This window comes from Sus scrofa, chromosome 10 (assembly GCF_000003025.6).
Source record: "Sus scrofa isolate TJ Tabasco breed Duroc chromosome 10, Sscrofa11.1, whole genome shotgun sequence".
NCBI classification, from domain to species: Eukaryota; Metazoa; Chordata; class Mammalia; order Artiodactyla; family Suidae; genus Sus; species Sus scrofa.
Genome location: NC_010452.4, coordinates 65,102,958 through 65,129,793, shown reverse-complemented (window position 1 = coordinate 65,129,793; position 26,836 = coordinate 65,102,958). Strand labels below are relative to the sequence as shown.

The 26,836-nt window shown below is 52.9% G+C and overlaps 2 protein-coding genes across 7 annotated transcripts in view; one reads left to right on the top strand and one right to left on the bottom strand.

Annotated features, from left to right (window-relative positions):
* Positions 1-20,751, bottom strand: part of ANKRD16 (ankyrin repeat domain 16) — a 40,374-nt gene extending 19,623 nt beyond the window's left edge. The window contains exons 1-7 of one of the 2 annotated variants that reach the window (XM_003357778.4): positions 20,349-20,750; positions 18,219-18,439; positions 16,051-16,093; positions 12,903-13,011; positions 12,097-12,258; positions 10,287-10,365; positions 7,606-8,361 (exon numbers count right to left, since the gene is read on the bottom strand). In XM_003357778.4, the coding sequence (XP_003357826.1) occupies positions 8,204-8,361; positions 10,287-10,365; positions 12,097-12,258; positions 12,903-13,011; positions 16,051-16,093; positions 18,219-18,439; positions 20,349-20,668 (1,092 nt within the window). In that variant the 5' untranslated portion in view covers positions 20,669-20,750 and the 3' untranslated portion in view covers positions 7,606-8,203. Of the gene's footprint in view, positions 1-7,605; positions 8,362-10,286; positions 10,366-12,096; positions 12,259-12,902; positions 13,012-16,050; positions 16,094-18,218; positions 18,440-20,348 lie in introns of those variants that run through there. The other variant, XM_005668213.3, reaches the window with a different exon arrangement.
* FBXO18 (F-box protein, helicase, 18) overlaps positions 20,819-26,836 on the top strand; it is a 48,262-nt gene continuing 42,244 nt past the window's right edge. Inside the window, exon 1 of one of the 5 annotated variants that reach the window (XM_021065040.1) lies at positions 20,819-21,047. Coding sequence is in view for 1 of the 5 variants with exons in the window: in XM_021065037.1 (XP_020920696.1) it covers position 21,553 (1 nt within the window). In the remaining 4 variants the exon portion in view is untranslated. Of the gene's footprint in view, positions 21,048-21,418; positions 21,580-26,836 lie in introns of those variants that run through there. The other 4 variants (XM_013980327.2, XM_021065037.1, XM_021065039.1 and 1 more) reach the window with 4 other exon arrangements.

Here is a 26,836-nt window from a genome sequence, read left to right as displayed (position 1 = left end):
AGATGTGGTATACACATAATACACACACACACACACACACACACACACACACACACACACACACACAATGGAGTACTACTCAGCCATAAAAAAGAACAAAATAATGCCACTTGCAGCAACATGGATGCAACTAGAGACTCTCATACTAAGTGAAGTAAGTCAGAAAAAGAAAGACAAATACCATATGATATCACTTATATCTGGAATCTAACATATATTAACAAAGGTTCACAGATGAACCTTTCCACAGAAAAGAAACGCATGGACTCGGAGAGCAGACTTGTGGCTGTCAAGGGGGAGAGGGAGGGCGGGGGAGGGACTGGGAGTCTGGGGTTAGTAGATGCAAACTGTTGCCTTTGGAGTGGATGAGCAATGAGATCCTGCTGTGGCACAGGGAACTCTCTCTCGTCACTTGTGATGGAAGGTGATGGAGGATAATGTGAGAAAAAGAATGTATACATATGTGTGACTGGGTCACCGCTGTACAGTAGAAACTGACAGAACACTGTAAACCAACTATACTGGAAAAAATAAAAATCATTTAAGAATGTAAAAAAGTCAAAATTATAAAAAAAACTTATTTACTATGTGATTTGTGTAGAGTTAATTATCTCAATACAAAAGGGACCCTTGGGAGTTCCCGTCGTGGCTCAGTGGTTAACGAATCCGACTAGGAACCACGAGGTTGTGGGTTCGATCCCTGGCCTTGCTCAGTGGGTTAAGGATCTGGTGTTGCCATGAGCTGTGGTGTAGGTTGCAGACGTGGCTTGGATCCCGTGTTGCTGTGGCTGTGGCGCAGGCTGGCGGCTACAGCTCTGATTAGACCCCTAGCCTGGGAACCTCCACATGCCACAGGAGTGGTCCTAGAAATGGCAAAAAAGACAAAACAAAACAAAACAAAAGGGACTCTTGGAGTTCCCATTGTGGCTCAGTGGAAATGAATCTGGCTAGTATCCACAGGGATGCGGGTTCCATTCCTGGCCTCCCTCAGTGGGTTAAGGATCCAGTGTTGCGGTGAGCTATGATGTAGGTCCCAGACACAACTTGGATCCTGCATTGCCGTGGTGTAGGCCGGCAGCTGTAGCTCTGATTCAAACCCTGGTCTGGGAATTTCCATATGCCACAAGTGCAGCCCTAAAAAGACCAAAACAAACAAACAAAAAGACTCTTACAAATCAACAAGACAAACAGAATGACAGTCAGATAGAATGCAAGAGGTTGATTTCATGAATGGTCCCCATCGATGGCGTCTCTGTATCCAGGTGCTGGGCTGCCCCCTCTCTCTGATGCTGTTTCTGGGCAGAGGACTCGCTTTGGCTGCCGGGATGGAGTGTCTGCACAAACAGAGCAGGGACAGAAAGGCACCGGAGCCTCTTTACTCTCTTGGGTCTCTGCCACTGTCACGAGAGCATCCCTGGGCCAGCTTCAGGAGGGGGACTTCATCCTGCACGGCCAGCTTGAGTGACCCACGGGCCAACTGCGGCCAAGGCCAGTCAGGTCCAGGTAGGGTTAGGTAGGCCTGGAGGGTCTGCAGACTCTGGAGAAATCATTAATAGTTGTTTTCCTAATTTAAGAAAATTTTTTTGGCCACACACCCGACATTTGGAAGTTCTCCGCCAGGGATTGAACCCAAGCAGTAGCTGTGACCTCCTCTGCAGCTGAGCACCACCAGATCCTTAATCCACTGCGTCAGGCCAAGAACTGAACCTGAGCCACTGCAGAGACAATGCTGGATCTTTAACCTGCGGCTCCACATTGGGAACTCCTTAAAAAGATTTTTTTTTTTTTTTTCTATCTTGTCTTTTTAGGGCTGAACTCACAGCAAATGGAGATTCACAGGCTAAGGGTTGAATCAGAGCTGTAGCTGCTGGCCTTCACTACAGCCACAGCAACGCTGGTTCCCTGACCCACTAAGCGAGGCCAGGGATCGAACCTGTGTCATCACGGATGCTAGTCAGATTTGTTTCCACTAAGCTACAAAGGGAATTCCAAAAGTTTTTCATTTTCTGCTATGCCCATGGCATGTGGAAGTTTCTGAGCCAGGGATCAAACCTGCACCACAGCAGGGACCTTGAAACTGAGCAAAACTTGCCACAGGAGTTCCCGTAGTGGCTCAACGGTTAATGAGCCCAACGAGCATCCATGAGAATGTGGATTCGATCCCTGGCCTTGCTCAGTGGGTTAAGGATCCGGTGTTGCTGTGAACTGTGGTATAGGTCGCAGACGTGGCTCAGATCCCTCATTGCTATGGCTGTGGTGGAGGCCGGCAGCTAGAACTCTGATTGGACCCCTAGCCTGGGAACCTCCATATGCCGTGAGATCAGCCCTGAAAAAAAGACAAAATGGCAAAACAAAAACAAAAACCTTGCCACAGCAGTGACAACACTGGATCCTTACCCCACTGTGCCACCAGGGAACTCCAACAGTTGTTTTTTAAGCCACCGAATTTGAGGGTAGTTTGTTACTAGGTAATAGCTAAGTAATACAGACAGAAATGGAAAAAATATAAATGGCCAATAAATCAATCTAAAAATCTTCAATCTGATTTATAAACAAAGAAATGCCAAATTAAAACAATGAGATGTTACATTAAGTTAGTAGAAGTTAAGACTATGGTAACACAGCTCTGGTGACGGCGTGTGGGTATCAGGCACTTTTGAGGTGATAGATTTATTTATTTATTTATTTATTTATTATTTATTTATTTTTTTTGTCTTTTTGCTATTTCTTGGGCCGCTCCCGCGGCATATGGGATGTTCCCAGGCTAGGGGTCGAATCGGAGCTGTAGCCACCAGCCTACGCCAGAGTCACAGCAACGCGGGATCCGAGCCGCGTCTACAACCTACACCACAGCTCACGGCAATGCTGGATCCTTAACCCACTGAGCAAGGCCAGGGATCGAACCCACAACCTCATGGTTCCTAGTCGGATTCGTTAACCACTGCGCCACGACGGGAACTCCTAGATTTATTTTTTATTTCATTTTTGTCTTTTTAGGGCCATACCCGTGGCATATGAGGTTCCCAGGCTAAGGGTCGAATCAGAGCTGCAGCTGCCACCTTACACCACAGCCACAGCAACACCAGATCTGAGCCATGTCTGTGACCTACACCACAGCTCACGGCAATGCCAGATCCTTAACCCACTGAGCAAGGCCAGGGATCGAACTCGTGTCCTCAGAGATACTAGTCAGATACTGAGCCACAATGGGAACCCCAAGGGGGTAGATTTAGAAGGCATTTTGGCAACACTGAGAGTGGCAGCTCTGTGGCTCCAACACCAGCCTCCTCTTCCCGTGGTTCCTACACTGCAGAGCAGGAAGGTTATAAACTATGCTTCCTGGGCTCCCTTCCAGCTGCCCTCTGGATGGGAGCTGGATTCTGCTAATTGCTGAGTCTGAGAGGCACCCCAGTCACGGCTGGCAGCGCCGCTGGGCCTCCTGGTAACAGGCGGAATGTCTGGGGCAGTGAACCCTGAACCAGAGGTGACTGTCACCCTGCTGTTTTCCATGTTGTGTCATGGCCCTGACACCGTGTATGCACTGAGCCTTTCTGGGGGGCGGAGGGGTTGGAGGTTGCGGGGGTGTTGTGGGTGGTGGGGAAGGAAAAAAGAGGTTTATTTTTTAGGGCTGCACCTGGGGCATATGGAAATTCCCAGGCTAGGGGTTGAATCAGAGCTGTAGCCACAGAAACACTGGATCCGAACCACACCTGTGACCTACACCACAGCTCACAGCAACGCTGGATCCTTAACCCACTGAACCAGCTCCGGGATTGAACCCACATCCTCGTGGACACTAAGGTGGGTTCTTAACCTGCTGAGCCACAAGAACTCCAGAAAAAGGATTGGCTCAGACCAAGAGGCTGGTAGAACGCCTGAGTTCACACTTAGCTCGGCCCCTTCGGGAAGGGATGTTGCAAACGCTTTATCGTCCAGCTCACCAAGCAAACCCCGCAGTCACAGCTCGGGTGAGAGGCCAGCCCTCGCCTCTACCTTGTCTTTCCTCAGTAAACATGACATCATCCCTCTCCCGGGGTCTCTTGGAGCACTTCCACACCCCAGCCGGATTTTTTTTTTTTTTTTAGGGCCATGGCAGGTTCCCAGACTAGGTGTGGAACAGCTGCTGCTGGCCTACACACAGCTCACAGCAACACCGGAACCTTAACCCGCTGAGCGGGGGCATGGGATCGAACCCGCAAGCTCATGGTTCCCAGTCAGCCTTCGCTGGCACTGCGCCACGCCGGGAACGTCCCCTGGCCGGCTTTTGAAAGCCATCCTAACCCGTGAAGCCTGGGGTTCACGACCACAGAACGTCTGATACACGTGTTCCGCCAACCCCACTCCCTCTCGGCCATGTCAGGTGGGTCCACCTGAAGCCGTGTCCTCAGCTTCCTCCCGGCGGATGCTCCTCGCGCACCTGCAGCGCCATCGCCGCGGGCGTTCCCCTCCCCCCACCTGCCGCAGGACCGGCTCCATCTCAGGCGTCCCGCTCCGCCGGCCGGTTCCGGCCCAGCCCGGCTCCTCCTCCGTGCCCGTACACACGCGGTCGCCTCACCCTCTGAACGCATCTGTCCCATCGAGCCACTTTCCCGTGTCTTTCCTCTTCTTCGCCGCTGGGGCGTGTCCTCCTGACCCAGACCCGATACTGCAGCCCCCGCCCCTGCGATCAGCCGAATTTGACCAAGCTTCAGTGGTTATTCCACCTACGTCTCCCCTTAACAGGCCCAAACAACCCCACAAGACACCATAAAAGAGTAAGTATGGGCAATAAGACGATGGGGCATTAGAAAGCCGTGGCATAAAGGGGCACAGACCTAAGAGCACCAGGATGTGCCCGAGATGTAAAGTCAGGGAAACACGCGCGCCCAGCATCACCTCAACTATGTACCTTTACGGAGACTAGGAGGGAGAGACGGGGTTTCAGGGCACAGACGGCAGTGAACGGTTTCGTTTTCTCCTTTACCTTTATATTCTACAACGAGCCTTAAAAAAATCCTGGGAGAGGGGCACCCGCTGTGGCGCAGTGGGGTCTGTGGTGTCCTGGAAGCACCAGGATGCAGGTTCAATCCTTGGCCTGGCACAGTGGGTTAAGGATCCAGGGTTGCCACAGCTGCGGCCTGGGTCACAAGTGGGGCTCGGCTCTGATCCCTTGCCCAGGAACACCACATGCCGCCTGGCAGCCAAAAATGAATGAAGAGGGAAAAACAAAAAACAAACAAACAAACAAACTTGAGAGAGTAAAAGGAGCATTGCTCTGGGCCGCCCCCTGCTGGTGGTTCTGGGAAGGGCACGCTCAATAGTCTGCGTGGGCCCCACTTCTCATCACCCAGCTCCTTTCACAAAGCACAATTCTCTCATTTTACTGGGTGTGAATTTTGTCCTTTCTTTTCCATGTTGCAATCCCTTTTCTATTTTTGCCTTGTAAATATTTTCTTGTATAACTTTTTTGGGTAATATGTGCTAGGCCCTGGCTATTTTCAAATGACAGCAATTCTCTGTACCCCTTCCAGGCCTCTGCCCTGACCGCTCTCACATGGATCAGCTGTGCGCTGGGAAGGGCCGGCCATGCCTTTGGGAGGACACACGACAGGCCAGCATCAGCAGGCAGTGCCCTTGGTCACGGTAGCCCTGTGGTTGTAAGGGGGATGGATTGTGGGGGAGCCGGGGGAGGACTTGGGGGCTGTGGCCACAGTGGTCAGGATGCGAGGCTGAGGCCTGAGCCAGATGTCACCACAGGGATGGAGCTGAACGGACTGGTGGGGCTTCCTGCCCCAGCAAGGGCCCTGACCACTGACTCGTGGTTTCCTGCCTGGGAGGCAGGTGAACAGCTGTCACGACTCAGGCAGTGGACATGGAATGAGCGAGGCGTCTGGGGAAGCCTAGGTTTTGAGTGAGCAGATAGCCAGGATGTCCATGCACAAAGGTTCAGCCGGCGCAGAGGGTAAGGGCTGGAGGGACTCAAGGTCAGGGCCAGGAGTGGGTGAGACGGCTGGAGGGCTGTGCGGCGCAGGGTCAGCGCTGAGCGGACACAGAGCACTTATGGGACAGGCCCTGACGGCGTTCACGAGGGAGGCAGAGAAGGATGGTCAGAGAGAAAAACCCAGAAGCATGTTATTGGAGGTGACAAGAAAGGGGCTTCTGGAAGGCAGGAGTGGTTGCTGATTGAACTGAAAGGGTCAGTCACGTGAGGGCAAGAATTAGGTCCCAGTGACCTAAGAGAGAGGCGGGTTCAGAGCAGCCAGGAAGCGGGGGCCGGGTTGGCCAGGGCCTACGAGCCGGGCCAGGGGAGGCTGTGCTCTAGGGAGGCCGGGATGAGGAAGAATGCGGCAGATGAGTGACAGCTAGCAGGCTGCGTCCCACCGGAGCCAAGGGACAGAGTGAGGCCAGCTAGGAAGGCGCTCAGCACGAGCAGCACAAGGTGAGGGTTTCAGAAAGTAAGTCGTCGTCGCTCATTGACCACACGGTAACCCACAGCCTTACCCCCGCCAGGCACAGTCCTGGGCCCAGAGTGAGGCCTTGGTCAGGAGCTTACATCCCGGGGGGACGACAATAAACCACATAACTCAAGGCGCGCAGCATGTTCCACCGCGGGACGTGCTAAGGAGAAAACAAACTAAGGAAAGAAGATGTAAAACGTTAGAGGGAAGAAAGTGTCGATGTGGGGGCCGGGGGAGGGCGCCCTTTTTAAGTAAAGACCCAAGGAAGCGAGAAAAGTACGTATACTTAGGAAGCGAGGGCATACTGCTACCACTGCCATTGGCATTAGCACTCTTGACACGCTACTACTGCAGTGACGGGGTGTTGTTAGTCACCACCTCCGTCTTTGCCACAGCTCACGCTCCTGTCATCGCTGCCATCTCCGGCTTTCCGGGAGCTCTGGCCGGAGCATCGAGTGGCCGCCGTCTGTGTGCGCTACAGGGCCTTTCAAATGGAGACGCGCGTGCTGGGCAGCGAAGGTGAAACCCGACAGGCGGTCATTGTGGCGAAGTTGCGGCCCCAATGGATCTGCGCATCATTTCGGGGGACAGAAAGTGGCTTCATGTGCGTGCGGGGAAGGGGCCAGCGCCGGGCTGCCCCCCGGCAGCCCTTCCTCAGATCCAAAGGGGGTGACACAGGCAACGCCACTGCGGCTCGAACAGCTGCCGACAGAGACACTGACGCAGAGGTCACCAGCTGTGCTTCTGCCAGCACCTTGGGCTGGCCCCAGGGATCAAAATCAGCTGGGAGCGGTGCAGGCCTAGGACCCTTGCTCCCTCGCCTGGCACAATGCTGAGGACAGGGGTCCCAGTGAACAGGGGGCCTGAGTCGTGCCTGTGACTGATGCATATGCAATTCTTTAACAGACAGACCTGGACTAATGATTATTCTTTGAATTAAAAAAAAGACAGAAAAGGAAAAGAAACAGGAAAAGAACAGAAATATCTGAGAACTTATCCTATTGTCAATCTAAGTTGCTACAAACGTTTTCACAGTTCCAGTGTGGACTGGTGCAGTCACTAACTTCCACGTGCAGGTGGCAGGGGGGACAGGAAACGTGGCCTGCAGGTTCAAGGACAAAGCCCACTCTTCAAAGGAGGGCAGGAAAAGTTCTGAAAACACCTTAGATGCGTGTTTAGAGGCATTTATTACCCAGAGGGAGCTAATGTGGAACTTTATTCAAAATATAATCTCAAAATGAAAATATTATCGATCAGACTAAAGAAACATTTTCACTCATTCTGTGTAAAGTCTCTGTAAACGGAGCTTAAATATTTCCTTCCCGGCTTTGACATCAAAAGTTGAACCGTGGTAAAGGCCCATGAGCTGCCCACGAAAGCAGAAAGCGGCCAGGCCCACTCTGTTTGAAGGCTCCAGGCAAGAGCACTCGGCCGCATTCTAAAGACCGCCCCCTCCGCGCCCTGTTTCCTATACATCGCCTCACACACGTAAATGCACAACCCGGTATTGATTCTCTCCGCGCACGTGCTTCTCCAGGACGCCGGACACCAGGCGTCACCAACACCATCTGACGCCCCCTGAAGGCGGAGCAAGCGAAACAGACCACGGGCCTGTCGCTGTGCCTGGCGCAGCCCTACAGCCGGGACGCCGCCGCTTCGTCCCCCGGGACGCCGCCCGTACAGCGGGGACCGGGAACGCGGCCAGGGACCGAGCAGCAGGCAGGAGCGAGGCGGGCTCCTCTGTCCTTCGCCAGGAACGGCCGCCCTCACGCCGTCGCGCTGCTGCCGAAGCACCGAAGGACGTCCTCGCTCTGCGTGAGCTGCTGCGCCAGGGCGCCCGCCGCGTCCCGAGAGTCCCCAAGGCCGGAGCGCAGCAGGAAGGCGACGCAGGCCGCGTGCTGACCGGCGCAGGCCAGGTGCAGGGCTGGGGGGAGACAGGTCCCCGGCTCAGCGCAGAGCCCAGAGGGGGGCAGAGGCCCCGATGAACCACCGACCCTTTCAATTACAGGTGTCCTGTTTCCGGGTTCACCCCTATGACCTGGCCTATTCTAGGGCAAAACATATTTCCTTTCAAGCTGACTTGTTCAGAAATGGTTTCATTTATTTAACTATTGGCTTAGCCCTCCGCACGCAGCAGTTCTTGGTCCAGGGAGCGAGCCTGAGCCCCGGCAGTGACAATGATCCTTAACCACTAGGTCACCAGGGAACTCCAGAAGTGGTCTTATAAAGAACAAAATGCTGAGGTGGGGGGGTGGATTAGGAGTTGGGGATTAGCAGATGCAAACTAAATAGGACGGATTCAACAACAAGGCCTTACTCTATGGCACAGCACAGGGAACTATATTCAATATCGTGAGATAAACCATACGTTAAAGAATACGAAGATGAATACATACGTATAACTGGGTCACTTTGCTGTACCACAAACATTAGCACAACATTATAAATCAACTATACTTTAACTAAAAACATTTTTTTTTGTCTTTTTAGGGCCGCACCCGAGGCACATGGAAGTTCCCAGACTAGGGGTCAAACTGAAGCGGCAGCCGCCGCCCTACACCACAGCCACAGCAACGAAGGATCTGAGCCGCCTACACCACAGCTCACGGCAACGCCAGATCCCTAACCCACTGAGCAAGGCCAATGATCAAACTTGCAACCTCATGGTTCCTAGCCGGATTCGTTAACCACTGAGCCACGATGGGAACTCCCAGATTAAAATTTTTTAAAAAAAGAGCAAAGCCAATGGGAGAGGATTTGAGAGACCCGTGGAAGGCAACAAAGCAAGTTAATGAGAAATGGGAGGTGTTAAATGGTACTGAAGGCATTCTCGAAGTTCTGTGAATTCTCTGTGTAAGTAAAAAATACCAGCGTGAGTAAGAATGATGTCACAGAAAGAAAAACTGTGGCCGAGCCTTCCCATTCTGATTGGAAATTGGCTCGGGGGTGGCGGACGGGGGTCTGGGTGTGCTGGGAGCGCTAGGATGCTGGGCCCTGCTCCCCTGTCTTCAGGAGAGTTTGTGTGCCTGGACTCAGTGACCTTCCTCTGTGGGCCTGGCGTGAGTGGCTGCTTCTCTGTGAGTCCTGAAGCATCATGAAGGTCCCACTAAACCCTTGTAAGACGGCCACCGGGCAAGATGATAACAAGAGGGTTTAAAGTCCAAGGAACTAGCTCTGGAAATATTTTTCTGAGCCCCAAATCTAAAGAATTATAGTGATTATAGTTTTAGAATACTTTCTGGAGGGAGATGACCTATGAGGAATCTATGTGGAGTTCCTGTTGTGGCGCAGCGGAAACAAATCCGACTAGAAACCATGAGCTTGTGGGTTCGATCCCTGGCCTTGCTCAGTGGGTGAAGGATCTGGCGTTGCCATGAGCTGGGGTGTAGGTCAAACATGTGGCTTGGATCCGGCGTTGCTGTGGCTGTGGCGTAGGCTGGCAGCTACAGCTCTGATCGGACCCCTAGCCCGGGAACCTCCATATGTGGCTCTAAAAAGACAAAAGACAAAAAACAAACACAGAAAGAATCTATGTGACACTTGGGTAGCCGGCGTGATCATGGAGTAAGTCAGCAAGTGCTTTCGTGTCACACATGTTGTGTGGTTTAAAGCAGTAAAAACAACAACAGTGATACCATCAGCAGTGAGGGGGAGTAGGCACCGTTGCCAGGGTAACAGCAACAGTTCTATAGCGTGGCGGACGGAGGAGGTGTTATTTTAAGGAAAATGTGCTAAGCTACTAGAGGAATAATATTAACACAAATGTTTTCAATATCATAAGTCCGCTGTTACACTGTTTACATTCGGTTCACTAATAATTTCCAAAGCAGGTACCCAGTGAGGCCATACCTGATCGATCGCGTCCATCCTTGGCGTTGAGGTCAGCACCCAAGGATAAGAGCGTCTGCACGGTGCTCACGTGTCCCTCCTGAGTGTGGAAATAAACTTGTTACTGCTGTAATGATGACAAAAGCAGCCCGTAAGCACAAACCCTCGTGCGTGTGAGGCGCTTTTTCTAAAATACTCAGCTGCTAAGGCTCAGTTTTCTTACCTATAAATGAACTGCTCGCCAGAGTACTCTCAAAATCCAGCATCAATCATTAAGTAAAGACGTAAGGGATGTTTAGTTATTAGAGCATAGATGGTCAACTTTGTAGGCCAAATCATCGCCTTATACGCTTGGGTGTCCCTCAGCGTAAGGAGTTGAAATCTTGTGATTTATTCAGAACACACTGTTCCAAAATCTCCTGAGCAAACACCCTCTGCTAAACCTTTAGGGCTGAGATAAACTAGAAAAGCAGAGCCTCCCTGGACACGGTGGCGGGATTCTCACCACAGCTGGCCCTGTCATCTCTGAAGCAACCGACCCGCTTTCTGTCCAGCCAGTGAGCCGGTCAGTACAAGGTGACCCTGAAACCAAGGCTGTGGGCTCAGCCTTCCCATGGATGGACCCGCTCACTTTGATCCCCGGGGGCCACAGACCTTGCGCTTAGCCCGCCTTCACCTACACACCCCCGTTCCCAAAGGCGGACACAGGCAGGAACGTGTGGATCTGCAGAAAAACATTTACTCCTGCTGCCTGATAAGCAAGCACAGGCAGGTGGCCGATTATGCTAAAGATCATTTGCACCAGACTTCCAGCATGTGCAACAGGAGGGTACAAGCAGCCACTTTTCTAGCGAAAGCTTTTTGCATGTTTTCAATTTTTCATATATCAGAGAGCCCACCAAATGCAATATCCTTGTCTTAGTTAAGGAAATCTCGGGAGTTTCGGTCATGGCTCAGTGGAAACGAATCTGACTAGTATCCATGAGGACGTGGGTTTGATCCCTGGCCTCGCTCAGTGAGTTGGGCATCAGGCGTTGCCATGAGCTGTGGTGTAGGTCATAGAATTGGCTTGGATCCCCTGTTGCTGTGGCTGTGGTGTAGGCCAGTGGTTGCAGCTCCGATTCAACCCCTAGCCTGGGAACCTCCATATGCCGCGGGAGCGGCCCTAAAAAGAAAAAAAAAAAAAATCTTAACTTCTGAAATCCAGTAAAAGGATAAAGACCTAGGACTAGCTATTTTTATGGCTTCAAATAACATTACCCCTAAAAAAAAAAGAAAAAAAAAAAAAAAAAGCAGGAGGGAACACAGAACCCAGGCATTACATGGAGTAAAGGGCTTTTCTCAGTTTTTACCAAGAAGCAAAGAAAGACAAATTTCTATTTAAAGGGACACAGGGCTTCAGAATCATGAACATTTCTTTTTTTTTTTTTTTTTTTGGTCTTTTTGCCATTTCTTGGGCCGCTCCCGAGGCATATGGAGATTCCCAGGCTAGGGGTCTAATCGGAGCTGTAGCTGCCAGCCTACGACAGAGCCACAGCAACGCGGGATCCAAGCCACCTCTGCGACCTACACCACAGCTCACGGCAACGCTGGATCGTTAACCCACTGAGCAAGGGCAGGGACTGAACCCGCAACCTCACGGTTCCTAGTCGAATTCGTTAACCACTGTGCCACGACGGGAACTCCAGAATCATGAACATTTCAAGAGCACGTCATGGGCAACATCTTTCTTCCACAGAGATGGAGCAAAAGAGCCACGACGACAGGGTGATTCACCAAGGAGGTCAGGCAAGCCTCAGGAAGCAGGAGCCCGTTCTGGAGGGACACAAACCTTGGCTGCGTAGTGAAGGGCCGACGAGCAGGCGGAGGTCGCCTTCACATCCACGTCAACGCCAAGCTCAGAGACCAAGAATCGGATGGCTTCATCCTGCCCAGTGACCGCTGCCCGGTGCAGAGCCTGGGCCCCCAGAGAGTCCTCCGAGGAAACCTGAGCCTGGTAGGTCGGGAGAGAGGGGAACAAAATCAGGAGCAGAGAAAGCCGGGTCCACAACCTTCCGACACTCTGGCAAAACTCAGTTGTCGACAGACATTTCCGGGGCAGATACCTGGCTTTTGCCAGATTCTCAAGGAATGCTTGCTCCAACCCAAAGAAGGGTTACGATTCAACGCTGCAGGCCACAGTGCCAAAAGCACAGCCCCTGGGGAGCGTCTGTGGCTGTCATTGCTGTGACACAGCTCCTGTTTCCTGAAGCCTTCCTTTGCTGCTTATGTACATGACATTATTGTTCCTATTATTACTTTGGCTGCACCCGTGGCATGTGGAAGTTGTCAGGTTGGGGACTGAACCCTGACAGCGGTGGATCCTTAACCGGCTGAGCCACAAGCAAACTCCCTACATTATTCATTTAATCCTTATGGTAACCTTCTGAAGAAGTTGAACTTGTCTCTGCTTAACAAGTGGAGACACAGATGCATGAAGAGGTAAAGGGGACCCCGTGGTGGCGGGGGGGGTGGCGGAGGGGACTGTGGCAGAGCCCAGACTTGAGCTCATGATCTGAATAACTATGCTTCCTGTATACCCTATGATTCGAAACGTGGAGGAACGGCTAAAGGAGGAAAACCAAACCGCATCTATACCTTGTGTTTTTCGAGGAGCAGCCTGGCCACGCCGAGGTGGCCACACTGAATCGCGTCCATGAAGGGTGTGAGGCCACACTTGTCTCTGCAGTCCGCTTCATACTGGCACCTGGAGCCCAAACCCCAAAGAGCAGCTGAGAAAAGCCACCGTTCAAAGCCAGCGGATAGCGGGCTCTCGACACCTGCAGGCGACGAGCCTCGGACGCCCCGTGAGGACCTGGGTGCTCGCCCTCTCTCCCCACCCCGCTGTCTGGCCCCCCAGCAGCCCTGCTCCGCTGACCTTCTCCACCCGTGTTGGGGGCCGCTCTCCCCTGCTTCTCACGCAGAGCCCCGAAGTCCTCTCTGCAGCCAACCTACTGCCGCAATCTCCCAACTCTACCCCCAAGTATTAAACGAAGCCGAGTTCTTCCCTCCACCTCCATCTCCAGCCCTAGAGACCCAATCAGCAGGGAAGGGCACTCTCATCGCTACAGTAATCCAGGCCCAGCGGCTCCTGGGCAAAACCTTTAACGACTTCCCAACCACCAGGGACAAAACCTACCACCTCACCGGACCCTCAGCGGTCCCACCAGGTGACCCACTTACGTTTCCAGGCTCCTCGGCCCCCACCCCCTGGTCCCACCGCCTACCTGTCCCCCCTTCTCCTGGGTCCTCCCTGCTGTGGTTCCTACCTTCCTCACGGCCCCACCTGTCCTCCCTTCTTCTGTTCCTACCTTCTTTGTGGTCCTACCTTCCCTATCCTACCCTCTTCACAGTCCCACCTGGCCTCCCTTCTAATGGGTCCTCCCTGCTGTGGTTCCCACCTTCCTCACGGTCCTGCCTGTCTCCCCTTCTCTGCTCTACCCCTGCCTGTCCCACCTTCTCCTGCTCCTCGGGCTGCCCAGATCTTTGCTGCCTTTGCCCTTGCTGGTCCCCTTGGCATGGGGACCATCCACTTGGCCAACGCCAACTCCCTTTCAAATTGCAGCTTCCTGGTGACCTCACAGAGGCCCGTCTTCTCTCCCAGATCTGCAGTTCGACCCCTGCTCCCGCACAGCCTCGTACTCATCCTTTGCAGCATCTTTAGTTTGTGGTGGTAGGACATGTCTGGGATGGTGTGTCTATGCTCGGCTTCCTCACTAACCTACAGGCTATTAGGGAACGGATGGTGTTTATCGCTTATCGTGCAGCACCTAACACACAGAAGGTGCTTAGAATGTGTTTGCTGAATGAAGGAGTATTTACGACTTTGCAGACAACCAAGCCTGTTCCACTGCACAGCACGCGGCCCGACGTGAGCGATGCTTCCCAGGCCTTCTCTTCCTTTATCATCTCCTAGGCAACCTCCTCCATCCTGTGGATTCCCTGTCACTTCCACGTCGACAAGGCCCACTTCCATGTCGCCTCTGGGCTTCTGTGTCTAAATGCCCGCCCGGCACTTTTGCTTGAGGGTCTCACAGGTACATGTGACTCAGCGTGTCTGAAGGTGAAATTGCCATCTTCTCCCCCAAACCAGCCGCTCTTCCGTATCATCAACTACACCAGCTGCTTCAGTGACAAACCTGGACGTGACCCTACACCGCTCCTTCTCCCTCGTTCCCTTTGTCAAATTATTCACTGAGATCTGGTGATTCTTCTTAAGAATCTCCAAACCCTTCTTTCACGCCTCTAGTCAGCTGCTGCTGATGCTGCTTTTTTTTTTGCTGTTTAGGGCCACACCTGCAGCAATATGGAGGTTCCCAGGCTAGGGGTTGAATCGGAGCTGCAGCTGCTGACCTACACCACAGCCACAGCAACGCTGGCTCCTTAATCCACTGAGTGAGGCCAGGGACTGAACCTGCAACGTCATGGTTCCTAGTCGATTTGTTTCTGCTGCGCCACAACGGGAACTCCCCAGTCAGCTTGGTCCAGTCACCCAGGTCTCCTGTTTAATTACACCAGCCTCCCAACTTCGTTCACAGCACCCAAGCTTCCCCTCCAATCCATTCTGTGTCGCAATAGAAGATCTTGGAAAAATGCACATCTCTTACTATTCAGTGGCACCTCACACACTCAGAGGATCTGAAACTCTTCACGTGCTGTCCAGGGTCCCAGGTGACCTGACTCACCCTTTCTCTGCAGCCTCCCCCTCATTCTCAGGACACAGGATGTCCTGCTCTCCTTTTGGGTGCTTCATGCACTACACGCTTTTCCCCAGCTCTGAGCATTGCCAGGTACCGTCATCTCTGCCTAGACTCCCCCACGACCCTGCCTCCCACTTTGAGCCTCCTTCAGGTCATAGCTTTTTTTTTTCCCCCCACTTTTTTAGAGCTGCACTTGCAGCATATGGGGGTTCCTGGGCTAGGGGTCTAATTGGAGCTGTGGGTGCCGGCCTACACCACAGCTCAGCAACACAGGAGCCGAGCCGTGTCTTTGACCTACATCACAGCTCATGGCAAAGCCAGATCCTTAACCCCCTGAGCAAGGCCAGGAATCGAACCTGCAGCCTCCTGGTTCCTAGTCAGAATCATTTCTGCTGCACCACAACGAGAACTCCCAGGTCACAGCTTAAGTGTCACTGAGGTGGAGATGCCTCAGTCCCAGGCTGAGTCGTGTGCTGCTGTCGGGAGCCTGCGATTCCACGTGACACTCCTCAGACTCACAGGACCTGGAGTGTGTGTCTCCCCTTCCCTGTGAGCTCCATGGGGTCGGGGTGGGGACCACATTATCCTGTTTCTGTTGTAGCCCCTGCACCTGGTACAGGGAGTGCTGAATGAATACATGATTATTTGTTGAACAGATAAAAGGATAATTTCCCCCTAGGTTTGATTGCTATCTTTGTTTTACCTTCTTTTTTTTTTGGTGGCAGAGGGTGGGGGGTGCCCCGCAGCACATGGCGTCCCCAGGCCAGGGATCAGCTGCAGTCGCGACCCACAGCTCCTTTAACCCACTGGGCTGGGCCAGGGATCGGGCCTGCATCCCAGTGCTCTGGAGACGCCACCAAACCTGTTGTGCCACAGTGGGAACTCCCGTTCTCCCTTCTTTACCGGGGCTTGTGTCCTTTGTTCAGTTCTCTCTCGGTACCTTAGGTTCTTCCTGAACAATCTGTCCGAGCTCTTTATGTAGCATCGATATTAACTCTCCATCGCAATTAGCAAATTTTCCCCTCAGTTTGTTGTTTTGTTCTTACCTCTGAAGAAGCAACTTTACTGCCTCTAAACAGCCGTGCATTGCTGGGAGAAGAGAGTTGAGAATTAGAGCTTTTTATTCATTTTTTTTTTATTTATTTATTTAGTCTTTTTGCCTTTTCTAGGGCCACTCCCGCAGCATATGGAGGTTCCCAGGCTAGGGGTCGAATCGGAGCTGTAAGTGCCGGCCTTCGCCAGAGCCACAGCATCGTGGGATCCCAGGCAAGTCTGCAGCCTACACCACAGCTCACGGCAACGCCAGATCCTTAACCCACTGAGCAAGGCCAGGGATTGAACCTGCAACCTCATGGTTCCTAGTCCAATTCGTTAACCACTGCCCCATGACGGAAACTCCAAGAGCTTTTTAGTGTATAAATAAAAATGCTTCTTGGGAGTTCCCTGGTGGCCTAGGGGTTAGGATGCAGCACTTTCACTGCTGTGGCCCAGGTTCAATTTCTGGTGTGGAAACAGATCCCACATCAAGCTACTGCTTGCGGCAGCCGAAAAACAAACAAAAGCTTAAAAAAAAAAAATGCTTCTTCCCTCCTGGCCCCTCTCTCTGCTCATCCTTGGACCTGGGACTTCTGGGAAGGAGTGTGAAATCAGGCAAGTTGCTGCTACCCCCAAATTACACATTTAGTTGGGCGAATGATAAAAAAGTGATGTTTTCCGGCTGACACTTGATTATCTGGTTGTTAGGAGACTTTCACGGCACATTTTCAATACTAAACCTATCTCCTCACTTTTGTGCCAAGAACCCCAGGGCCAGGGTTTGCCTAGGAAATGGAAAACACTTTAACAGTACTCCATGGCACGATAACCAAGAATTCAATTCTCCCGCTAAAAGTGCCCCTTCTCCACAGGAAGGGTTTCCACTGTCCGCGCCCCGCTATGCTGCGTGAACGGCTGGATGCCAGTGGTTTCTCCACAGGAGCGGGGGCTCGTCAACCAGCTGATGAGCGAAGAGTTTTTCCCCTCACGTGCAAAGTTTTAAAAAGGATTCCTGGGTCCTGCCCGCTGTGGCCAGAACTGTGTGTCTGCCTCCTCATCGTCATGTCACAGGCCTCAATTCCAGAAAAACTACAAGTCCTGTATTCTAATTCAACGCACCACCTTCAAGGCTAAGGCTTATGCCCTTATGTCTAGATTTGGGCTCTTGGGCTGCTTGCTGCCCAATGCATCTCACACCACCCTGCACCCCGTTTTTAGCTTTTTTTTTTTTTTTTTCTTTTTTGGTCTTTTTATGGCTACACCCGAAGCATATGACAGTTTCCAGAGTAGGGGTTGAATAGGAGCTGCAGCTGCTGGCCACAGTCACAGCCACAGCATGCCAGATCCAAGCCACGTCCGTGACCTACTAAGCGCGGGGCCAGGGATCGAACCCACATCCTCATGGATGCTAGTCGGGTTCGTTACCACTTGGTCACACAGGAACTCCCCCCGTTTTCGCTTTTAGCTAATTGAAGATATTTTATGACGAGATAATTCAGAGTTAAGGAGAATTACGCCAAACAATGAAAACGGTGGCCCGGCGTTACATTCGACATTATCATTAGAGAAGCTGCACCCGCTGAGGCCCGGGATTCAATCCTAAACACCTACGCTTGTTCAAACGGACGCACCCTGGGCGGTGCTGCTGAGGAGGCAGGGAAACGGTCCCTCCTGCTTTGAACGATGACCACATGGAGATGCTCAGGGCTCTCAGCACGGTGCTGAGGGACTTAACGTGCCCCTTAAACCTGCGACTCCGAGTCACAGGCATCGTCGTCGTCGTCATTCTGTGGCCGAGGAAACCTGCTCAGGAGACCTAGTTTCCGGCCCAAGGTCAAGGACCTGGTAAGGAAGAGAACCAGGCTACCACCCAACTAACTGGGGAGCAGACGACAGATACGTGTGAAAAGTCACCCAAAATAAGAAAGGAGAGGAGTGCCCTGGTGGCCTTACAGGTTAAGGACCCAGGACTGTCGCTGCAGTGGTGCGGCCAAAAAAAATAAATAAATAAATAAAAGAAAGAAGAACATGCTGAGGGCCAGGTGACATCAGCCTTACTGACTACGAATTTGCCAGAACACCCCAAAGCTGCTCTCACTGCCTGCCCCGTCTTCCCCAGGCCCTCTGCTCTGCTGCGTGCCCACCCACGCCTGCACCCTGTACGGCTCGGGGGCCACACCTGCCGTGTGCAGCGGGGTTCTCCCGACCTTGCTCTCTGTCTTCCAGGCAGCCGGGCAAACGGTGAGCAGGTACTGGAGGATCCGAGGGTCGCCCTCCCGGCTGGCGATGTGGAAACTGTTCCAGCCGTCTTTGTTCTTCAGGAGCGGATTGGCGCCGTGCTCCACGAGGTCCTGGACCACCTCGAGGTTCCTCCTGGTGCAAGCCATCATCAGAGGAGTCCTAAGGCCAAAAGGGACAAGTGGTCAAATGGGGAGGCGGCAGCCAAGATGCTGGAAGCCCGGGACCAGGTCCTCAGAAAAATGCACGTCCTCGGCACAGAGAGGAGCTGGAGGATGTTGGGGTCTGGGAAGCAGGAAAACAGCCTTGGCTGGCAGCTTCTCTGCTGGCCGCGAGGACCCTGGAGAGGTAACAAGGGGAGAAAGATCCTGATGTCAGTGCACCTCCAGGAGGGGAAAGGCGAGAGCGAGGAGGCAAAGCTGCTTCTAAATGAGGTTGGTTTTTTTTGTTTGTTTGTTTTTTGTTTTTTTTTTTTTTGTCTTTTTACGGCCACACCAGCAGCATATGGAGGCTCCCAGGCTAGGGGTCTAATTGGAGCAACAGCTGCCGGCTTATACCACGGCCACAGCAACACAGGGTCCGAGCCGTGTCTGTGACCTACACCACAGCTCCTAGCAACGCTGGATCCTCAACCCACTGAACGAGGCCAGGGATTGAACCTGTGTCCTCATGGATGCGAGTCAGATCATTTCCTCTAAGCCATGACGGGAACTCCTGAACTAGGTTTTTTAAAGGAAGATTTTCTTTTTGGTCTTTTTAGGGCCTTATCTGAGGCATATGGAAGTTCTCAGGCTAGGATTCATTATCCCTGAGCCACAATGGGAACTCCCCGAAGATTTATTTCCCACAGCATGTGGAAGTTCCTGGGCCAGCAAGGTAAGAGTGGGCAAACATGTCTGTGACTGCACTTCCGAAATGCAAAATCGAATGAAACTTGCCTTTTTTTTTTCCGCTTTTAGGGTTGTACCTGCGGCACATGGAAGTTCCCAGGCTAGGGGTCCAATCGGAGCTGCAGCTGCCGGCCAATACCCAACGACCAAGCCCAGGGATCGAACCCAGTAACTCATGGTTACTGGGTGGGTTGGTTACCGCTGAGCTGTGATGGGAACTCCTGAAACTTGCCCTCTGAATGGTTGTATGGGGAGACGGTTTCCTTACCCACAGAACTGATCTGAGAAGTCTAAGAGGTAATGTGCCTCCACTCTTGAGACCAATTCACTAGCAGCTCAAGAAAATCAGTCTTGGGCTTCGTCGCAGCCAAAGAGCAAACCTCCAAACATCCCAGGCCTCTCCCCTCACCAGTGGGCAAGGTGCCCTTTATTTAGCCATATGGCTGTCTGATGTTTCTTGTTTACATCAGAGCAGGAATCCCTTGAGGGCAGGAGCTTCACATGTTTGAATCATCAGATGTTCATAACCTCTAAGGGGCTAGACCGACCCAGTGAGTACTGAAAACAGTGTGGATCTAACACAACACGACTGCTTGGTGCGATGGTTACTCTCACGGCTGTGAGGTGGTCATGCCAGGCTACACATGTGATAAAAATCAGAGCACCACACGTGCTCCAGTGTAAGGATAACTGATGAACTCTGAGGAAGTCCAGGGATTGTAGCAATGTCACTTTCTTCCTTTTGTTTTCCTGCTGTGGCTCTAAGATGTGAACTTTGGGGGAAGCTGGGGGAAGGGAGCATGGGACTTCCAGAAGCTTTCTTTGCAACTTTCTGTGAACTACAAATTTCAAAATAAAAAAAAAAATGTCATCGGTGAAGTCATCATTTAGCTAAATGTTCCCAGAAGAACATCGCATCCTGGGGCTCATGCGATCTACACGCGGGACAAACAATTCGTAGACTGACTGTCTCTACCTGTTCATCTGTACTGTCCTGTGCTTTGCAACGGGAGGCAGTTTGGAACAGAAGACTGCAACAGTCCCCACAAGGGCAGCGACAAGGTTCGCTGTAGGTCATTCTTCTCTATAGGGGAAGGTTGAGGAACTACAGTGTGGACGGAGTGGGAATTCACGATCCTGCAGGGAAGGGTGCGGGTCTCTCCGAAAGTCCCGCCACCTACCAGTCGGCCTTCTTCAGGCAGTCGACCGCTGCTCCCCGGCCCAGCAGGTATCGCACGCAGTCCCGGTGGCCCATGGAGGCCGCCTCGTGCAGCGGCCGCTTGTAGTCTCGGTTGGTGGCTTCGATGTCCATGTCCCAAGCCTCGACCAGATAGGTCAGGACGTCCAGGTGGCCGTGGCGCGCGGCGCAGTGCAGGAGGGTGTCCCCAGCCGGCCCCGCGCAGTCGGCGCGGCCTGCTGCCCGCAGCTCCTCCCGCAGGGCGCACAGCTGGCCTTCGTGCACCAGCCGGTACAACCGCCGCGGGTCCACAGACGCCGCCATGGCCCGAGATCCTCTACGGGCCGGGACGGCCCGGAGGACCCTCCTCCAGCCCCGCCCCTCCCCGGGACACTCTTCCGGATGCCCCGCCCTCGCCCCGGGGCCCCTCCCCCGGCCCCGCCCAGATCCCGGCCCCCTCCCCGGCCTGGCCCGCCCCCGGGACGCTGCCTCCCACGGACCACGCGTGCGGGCTCGCGCGAACGCACGCTCGGAGCCTGCCGCACGCCCTGGTTTCGCCCCGGAGCAAAACGCTAGGTAGTGGCGGCAGCGTCTGCCGGGAGGGACGCCCGCCCTGAGCCCGAGTTCACCCCGCCGCCGGGAGACCGGAGAGGCCTGCGCGGAGGCCGCACCAATGTGGGTCCCGAAAGCGGGGCAGGCCGGGGTAGGTTCTAAGCGTCTGAGTGCGGACGCCGCCGCCAGTCGGGATCACCTGGCAGCGCGGGCCCCCGGGGGACGGGGTGGAGCCCGCACGTTCCCGCCCCCAGCCCCGCTCCGCCCACAGTCCCGCCCCGCCCGACGCGGCCCTTCCGCGGGTCCCGGAGCTCAGAGGAACTCTGGGAAAGTTTCCACTCGTTTCTTCCGCCCTAGAGGAAGCACGGACGGGGCGGGGCCCGCTTGCGGTAGCCGCCCCTATTGCAAGTGCGCGTTCCGATTGGTCGCTGGGGCAGTCTGTCAGCGCGCCCCTTCCGCACACGCGTTTCGATTGGTCCGGAGCACAGTCCGTCAGCGCCGGCGGCGGGCTCTTCGCGGGGCTGCGGCGGGGGCGGAGCTGGCGGAGGAAGTCCGCGGCCTGCTCGGGCTCGCGCTGCCCGGGGGACGCTGAGACTGGGACGCCTGGGGGGCTCTGGCCCGGCGGCGGCGGCAGGAGCCCCGTTGCAGAGCGCCATAGTGCGTGAGGCCGCCGACGTGGCAGGGTGCGCGGGTGGGGCCAAGCCGTGTGGACGCTGAACCTTTGGGGGTCCTTAGCGGGGTCTGGCCTTGGGGCATGGAGCTGCCCGCGGGGGGCGTGGAGGGGCGCGGGCAGACTGCCGGTGAGGTGCAGGGGCGCAGTGGGGCGCGCACGCGGGGGAGGTCCAGGGGCTCACGGGACGCAGGGGTGCGGCGCTGCTCGGGGCTGTGGGAGTCACGGGGGACGTGGCCTCCGCTGCTGGCCAGCTAGCATTTCCTTTCCTTCTGCGTTGCTGTTTTGACCTTGGGCGAGTCATTTTATTGTATCCTTTTGCTTCCTTTTTTTTTGCAGTCTTCCTTTCCCCTTACCTGAACATTGAGAAAATTAAGGCGATGTGAAAGGGCCTTGAGCTGGTGGAGGGTACATTAAGATCTGAGCCTGCTGTGTGGGTTGATGGGAGAGCTGAGGGTAGCTGTTGAGTTTTTACCTGATCTTACTGGGTGCTAGTCATTCAACCCTCCGGGTGTTTTCAGTTGCTTTGGAGATAAAATGGGAGCAGCTACTATTTGCCAGGCCTGGAAACAATTATGCTTCACGTATGGTATTGCACTCTGGTTTACAAAGCACTTTACATTAATCACCCAGTTCACAAACAACCCTATAAGGCACCATGATTGGGGGGGGGGGGTAGCTGCGGCAGCGAAGCCTAAACAGGTTAAAGAGGTTAGCTTTTTCCCAGAGGTGGTATAAAGAAAGGCCTCTGGAAGGAAAGATGGTAGCACCCAGTGAGTGTCTGCTGGTGCGTGGTGCGCTGCTCAAGAGAGAAAAAAGACCTCTGGTACGAAAACAACCCCGTTTTACTAAAGAGCAGGTTGCGTTTGAATTTGGTGGACTGAATAATATGGATAGTTATGGAGACAGGACCAGGTCCAGTATCAGCTTTGCCAAAGTTGCTGTTCCATTGTATCTTGCCGCTTCAAAAACAGGAAGGCAGAAAAGTGCTTTGAACTGCATCAAGTTTTAGGACAGGCCAAGCATTGTTCTTAACTGCAGTTGTCTGTGTTGGTGCAAATGGAGGTTGAGGTATATGGTAGTTTCGCAATTGTTGCTGCTCAACACCCCACCCCCCACTTGCTAATGACCCTGGTATCTCTTCCCTTATGCCTCTAGTTTCCTTAAGCTTATTTATTTTTCTGTCTTTTTAGGGCCACATCCACGACATATGGACACTTCCAGGCTAGGGGTCTAATCGGAGCTACAGCTTTTGGCCTACATCACAGCTATGGCCATACCAGATCCAAGCCGAATCTGCAACTTATACCACAGTTCACAGCAACGCCAGATCCTTAACCCACTGAGTGAGGCCAAGGATTGAACCCGCAACTTCATGGTTCCTAGTCAGATTCGTTTCCCCTGAGCCTCGGCGGGGGCTCCATGTTTCCGTATTTTAAAGAACAAAATCGGTGCACGTTTGCACAATGGGACCGAGTGTTTTTAGACAACTAAATGATAAGGTATGTGAATCTGTCCACAGCCCCTGTGATTCTCCAGAGCAAAAGCTTGGTGTAGGAGGGGCAAATCTTGACAGTGAGCTCATGGATGCAGCTCTTCTGGGGTCTTAACTGGTTTCCCAGTTGCTCCGCTCATCCTTGTTGTGCAGGCGTGTGGGATTTGCAGTGTGCCCTTTAGTGACTCACTGCCCACGTGGCCATCGTTGGCATTGTGATTTGCCACTTGGCTGTCCTCGTTCCTTTTTCTCGTGTTGTGTTCTTTGGTTCCGTAGCATTCAGCCCTGGTCGTCGGTGCCGTGATCATTTGATAGGTTTTGTGGCCTGTGTGTGTGTGTGAACATGAAACTATTGACATTGCTCTCGGAAGTCTAATTTCAGATTGGTCATCGTCATTCTCTTTCTCTGCTTATCCTCTGCCTCTGTCCTTCCTAGGCTGGTTTTTATTTGAAGAGTGAGTGTGGAGTGTCTTTGCCTATCTGCCTGTGGAATCACCTGCTCACAGAGCATCTCATCAGAGCACCTCAGCTCTCAGGTCTCCAGCTGTCACGCGCATGTGTTTTCAGGACTAGCCTCATATTTCAGAGTACCTCCTGGAACTTGAATTTAAAATTATTCTATAGATGATTTTATTTATTTTTTGTGTCTTTTTGCCTTTTCTAGGGCCGCTTCCTGCGGCATATGGAGGTTGGCAGGTGAGGGGTCTCATTGGAGCTGCAGCTGCCAGCCTACACCACAGCCACAGCAACGGGGGATCCGAGCTGCATCTGCGACCTACACCTCAGCTCACGGCAACGCCAGATCTTTAACCCACTGAGCAAGGCCAGGGATAGAACCCGAAACCTCATGGTTCCTAGTTGGATTTGTTTCCCTTGCACCACAACGGGAACTCCTAGAGATGATTTTAAAACAACCAGCCATTTTCAAAACTGAAAACTTCACCTTCACGCTCGAAAGAAGTGATTTCTCCTTTACTCACTGTGGTTAATAACTTTATCACTGAGTTCTGGCTGGAATTGTCCGTCACCTGTGCTCTTCTCTCTCTTTCAGTCTCTCCAGTTAAAGAAGGTTTTTTGTTTGTTTGTTTGTTTGTTTTTTTTTAATTTCTTTTTACAGCCACACACGTGGCATATGGAAGTTCCCAGGCCAAGGGTCTAATCAGAGCTGCAGCTGGGCCTACACCACAGCCAGATCCTTAACCCACTGAGCCAGGCCAGGGACTGAACCTGCGTCCTCCTAGAGACAACGTTGAGTGCTTAACCCGCTGAGCCACATCAGAAACTCCAGAGAAGACTTGTTGCTCTTCACTTTCCCCTTCTCCCTGTTTGTGCTGCCACTGACCTGAGACCTCCCGCCTTGTTTTCCTGACAATCTGCCTGGCTGCTCATCGTCAGTCTCCAAAGGTCCTGTCCTACCATGTACATTTGATTTGGCATTGAACCCGCTTAAAAAGGCTGTGTGGTTCTCTGAATCCCCTCTCTGATAAAGTCTAAATGCCTTAGCTTATAAATGTATTCCTTTTCTTTAGGGACCTTTGTGCTTCCAAATTCTTTTGACATCCTTGTCCCCAGTCTGCAAGCCTCTTGTTCTCATGAACCTGGCTTCCCCCACAACAGTGCTGTGCATTTCTCCTTGGTTTTGCACGTAGAGTTTCTCTGGAACCCTGCTCCTCTTGTGAGGCTGAACTCCTCATAAAGCCCTTTTCATCCAACTGTTCACTTTTCTCTACGCCCACAGCGTGTTCACAGGCGAGTTTGTGTCGCACTTAAAGTGCCTCGTGTCTCACAGTTGGTGTTTGTTGTGAGACCTGCCTTCCCGGCAAGTGACATCATTCATTTCCGGGTGCGCGGGATCTCATGGAGCATTTGACACCCGAAGGGACCAAGAGGAGACGCTCTCGAGCTGCGCATAGTGGGTCTGGCCCGTCACAGACACGTGGAAGTGCTTGCGGGACTAGATCGTGGTTTGTGAGTCGTGATCGTCGTCTTGCTCTTCCTTCCTTTCCCTGTTCCTTCTTTTCCTTGTGAGAAGCACACGTCGGAAGCCCTGTCCGTCCTGAGTGAATGCCGTTCCAGGAGAGGGGGCAGGGGCCCGAGGGTATGCGCGGACCTGAGTGAGGTTGAGCCTGGCAGCCTCGGTCTTTGGTTTATGGGGAAGTGGGCCGTGGAGACGAGTCCTCGGGGAGCTGGCACCTTGTGTCTCCTTTCGCAGTTTGCTTCATGTGGAGCTCATGGGTGTGAAATATTTGCAGGTTCTTCCATCCTGAGTGCACAGGACTTGGTGGTATTTTCCATTTACTTGCGCTTTCTAAACACTTGCTGTACATCTTTGGTTGGGATGTTCCTCAGTGATGTTTAAAAAGGGACAGAGACATTAAACCCAGGGATTTTATTTCATTTGCTTTTTTTTAGGACTGCCCCTGTGGCATATGGAAGTTCCCAGGCTAGAGGTCAAATCAGCTGTAGCTGCTGGTCTACGCCACAGCCCCAGCAATGCGGGATCCGTGCCGTGGCTGCGACCTACACCACAGCTCATGGCAATGCCGGATCCCTGACCCACTCACTGAGCAAAGCCAGGGGTCAAACCCGAGTCGTCATAGATACTAGTCAGATTCAGTTCCTCTGCACCACAACGGGAACTCCATAACCCAAGGATTTTAGAAGCTACTTTGAATTTTTCTGGATGTGAAAGGGAGAATAGTACCTTAAAAAGAGCTCTGGACTTTAGGAATCAGAAGACCCACGTTCCCTCACCTCCAAACTATGTTGTGACTTAAAGCAAGTCTTCCCAAAGCCCCGGTTTAATTGTGGCCTGGGCACAGTTGTGCACGGATCAAATGAGAATATGGGAAAGAACTTGATTTGGTTTTTTTTGTTTGTTTGTTTTGTTTTTTGTCTTTTCTAGGGCTGCTCCAGTGGCATATGGAGGTTCCCAGGCTAGGGGTCGAATAGGAGCTGTAGCCACCGGCCTACGCCAGAGCCACAGTAACGCAGAATCCGAGCTACACCACAGCTCATGCCAACGCCGGGTCTCCAACCCACTGAGCAAGGGCAGGGATCGAACCCGCAACCTCATGGTTCCTAGTCAGATCCGTTAACCCCTGCGCCACAACGGGAACTCCTGATTTGTGTTTTTTGGGTTTCTTTTTTTTTTTTTTTTTTTTTTTTTTTGATTTTTAAGGCTGTACCTGCAGCATACAGAGGTTCCCAGGCTAGGGGTTGAATCAGAGCTGCAGCTGCTGGCCTACGTCACAGCCACAGCAACACCAGATCCGAGCCGTCTGCGACCTACACCACAGCTCAGGGCAACGCCGGATCCTTAACCCAGTGAGCAAGGCCAGGGATCGAACCTGTGTCCTGCAGATACTAGTCGGGTTCATTACCGCTGAGCCACACCAGGAACTCTGGGAAAGAACTTGAAAAGCCATGAAGCCTGTCGGAGCTATAAGACAGTGTAGGATTTCAAAGCCGAAGACAACGACTTCACCTTCTTCAGGGGGAAGCGCTGGGGTTGGGCACTTATTCATTTCCTTCCTTCCTTCATTCTGTTAATGTTTTGGGGCCAGTGTGTGTTGGGCCCTGGGGCTGCGTGAGCGCCCTGCTCCTTCCTCCCACTGAGCTGTAAGGCTCTCAGTCTAGGAGTGAAGACAGAGTAATACACATTTAAACAGTTATTAAGAATATGTTGGAGTTCCCGTCATGGCTCAGCGGCGAATCTGACTAGGAACCCTGGGGTTGTGGGTTCAATCCCTGGCTTCACTTGGTGGGTTAAAGA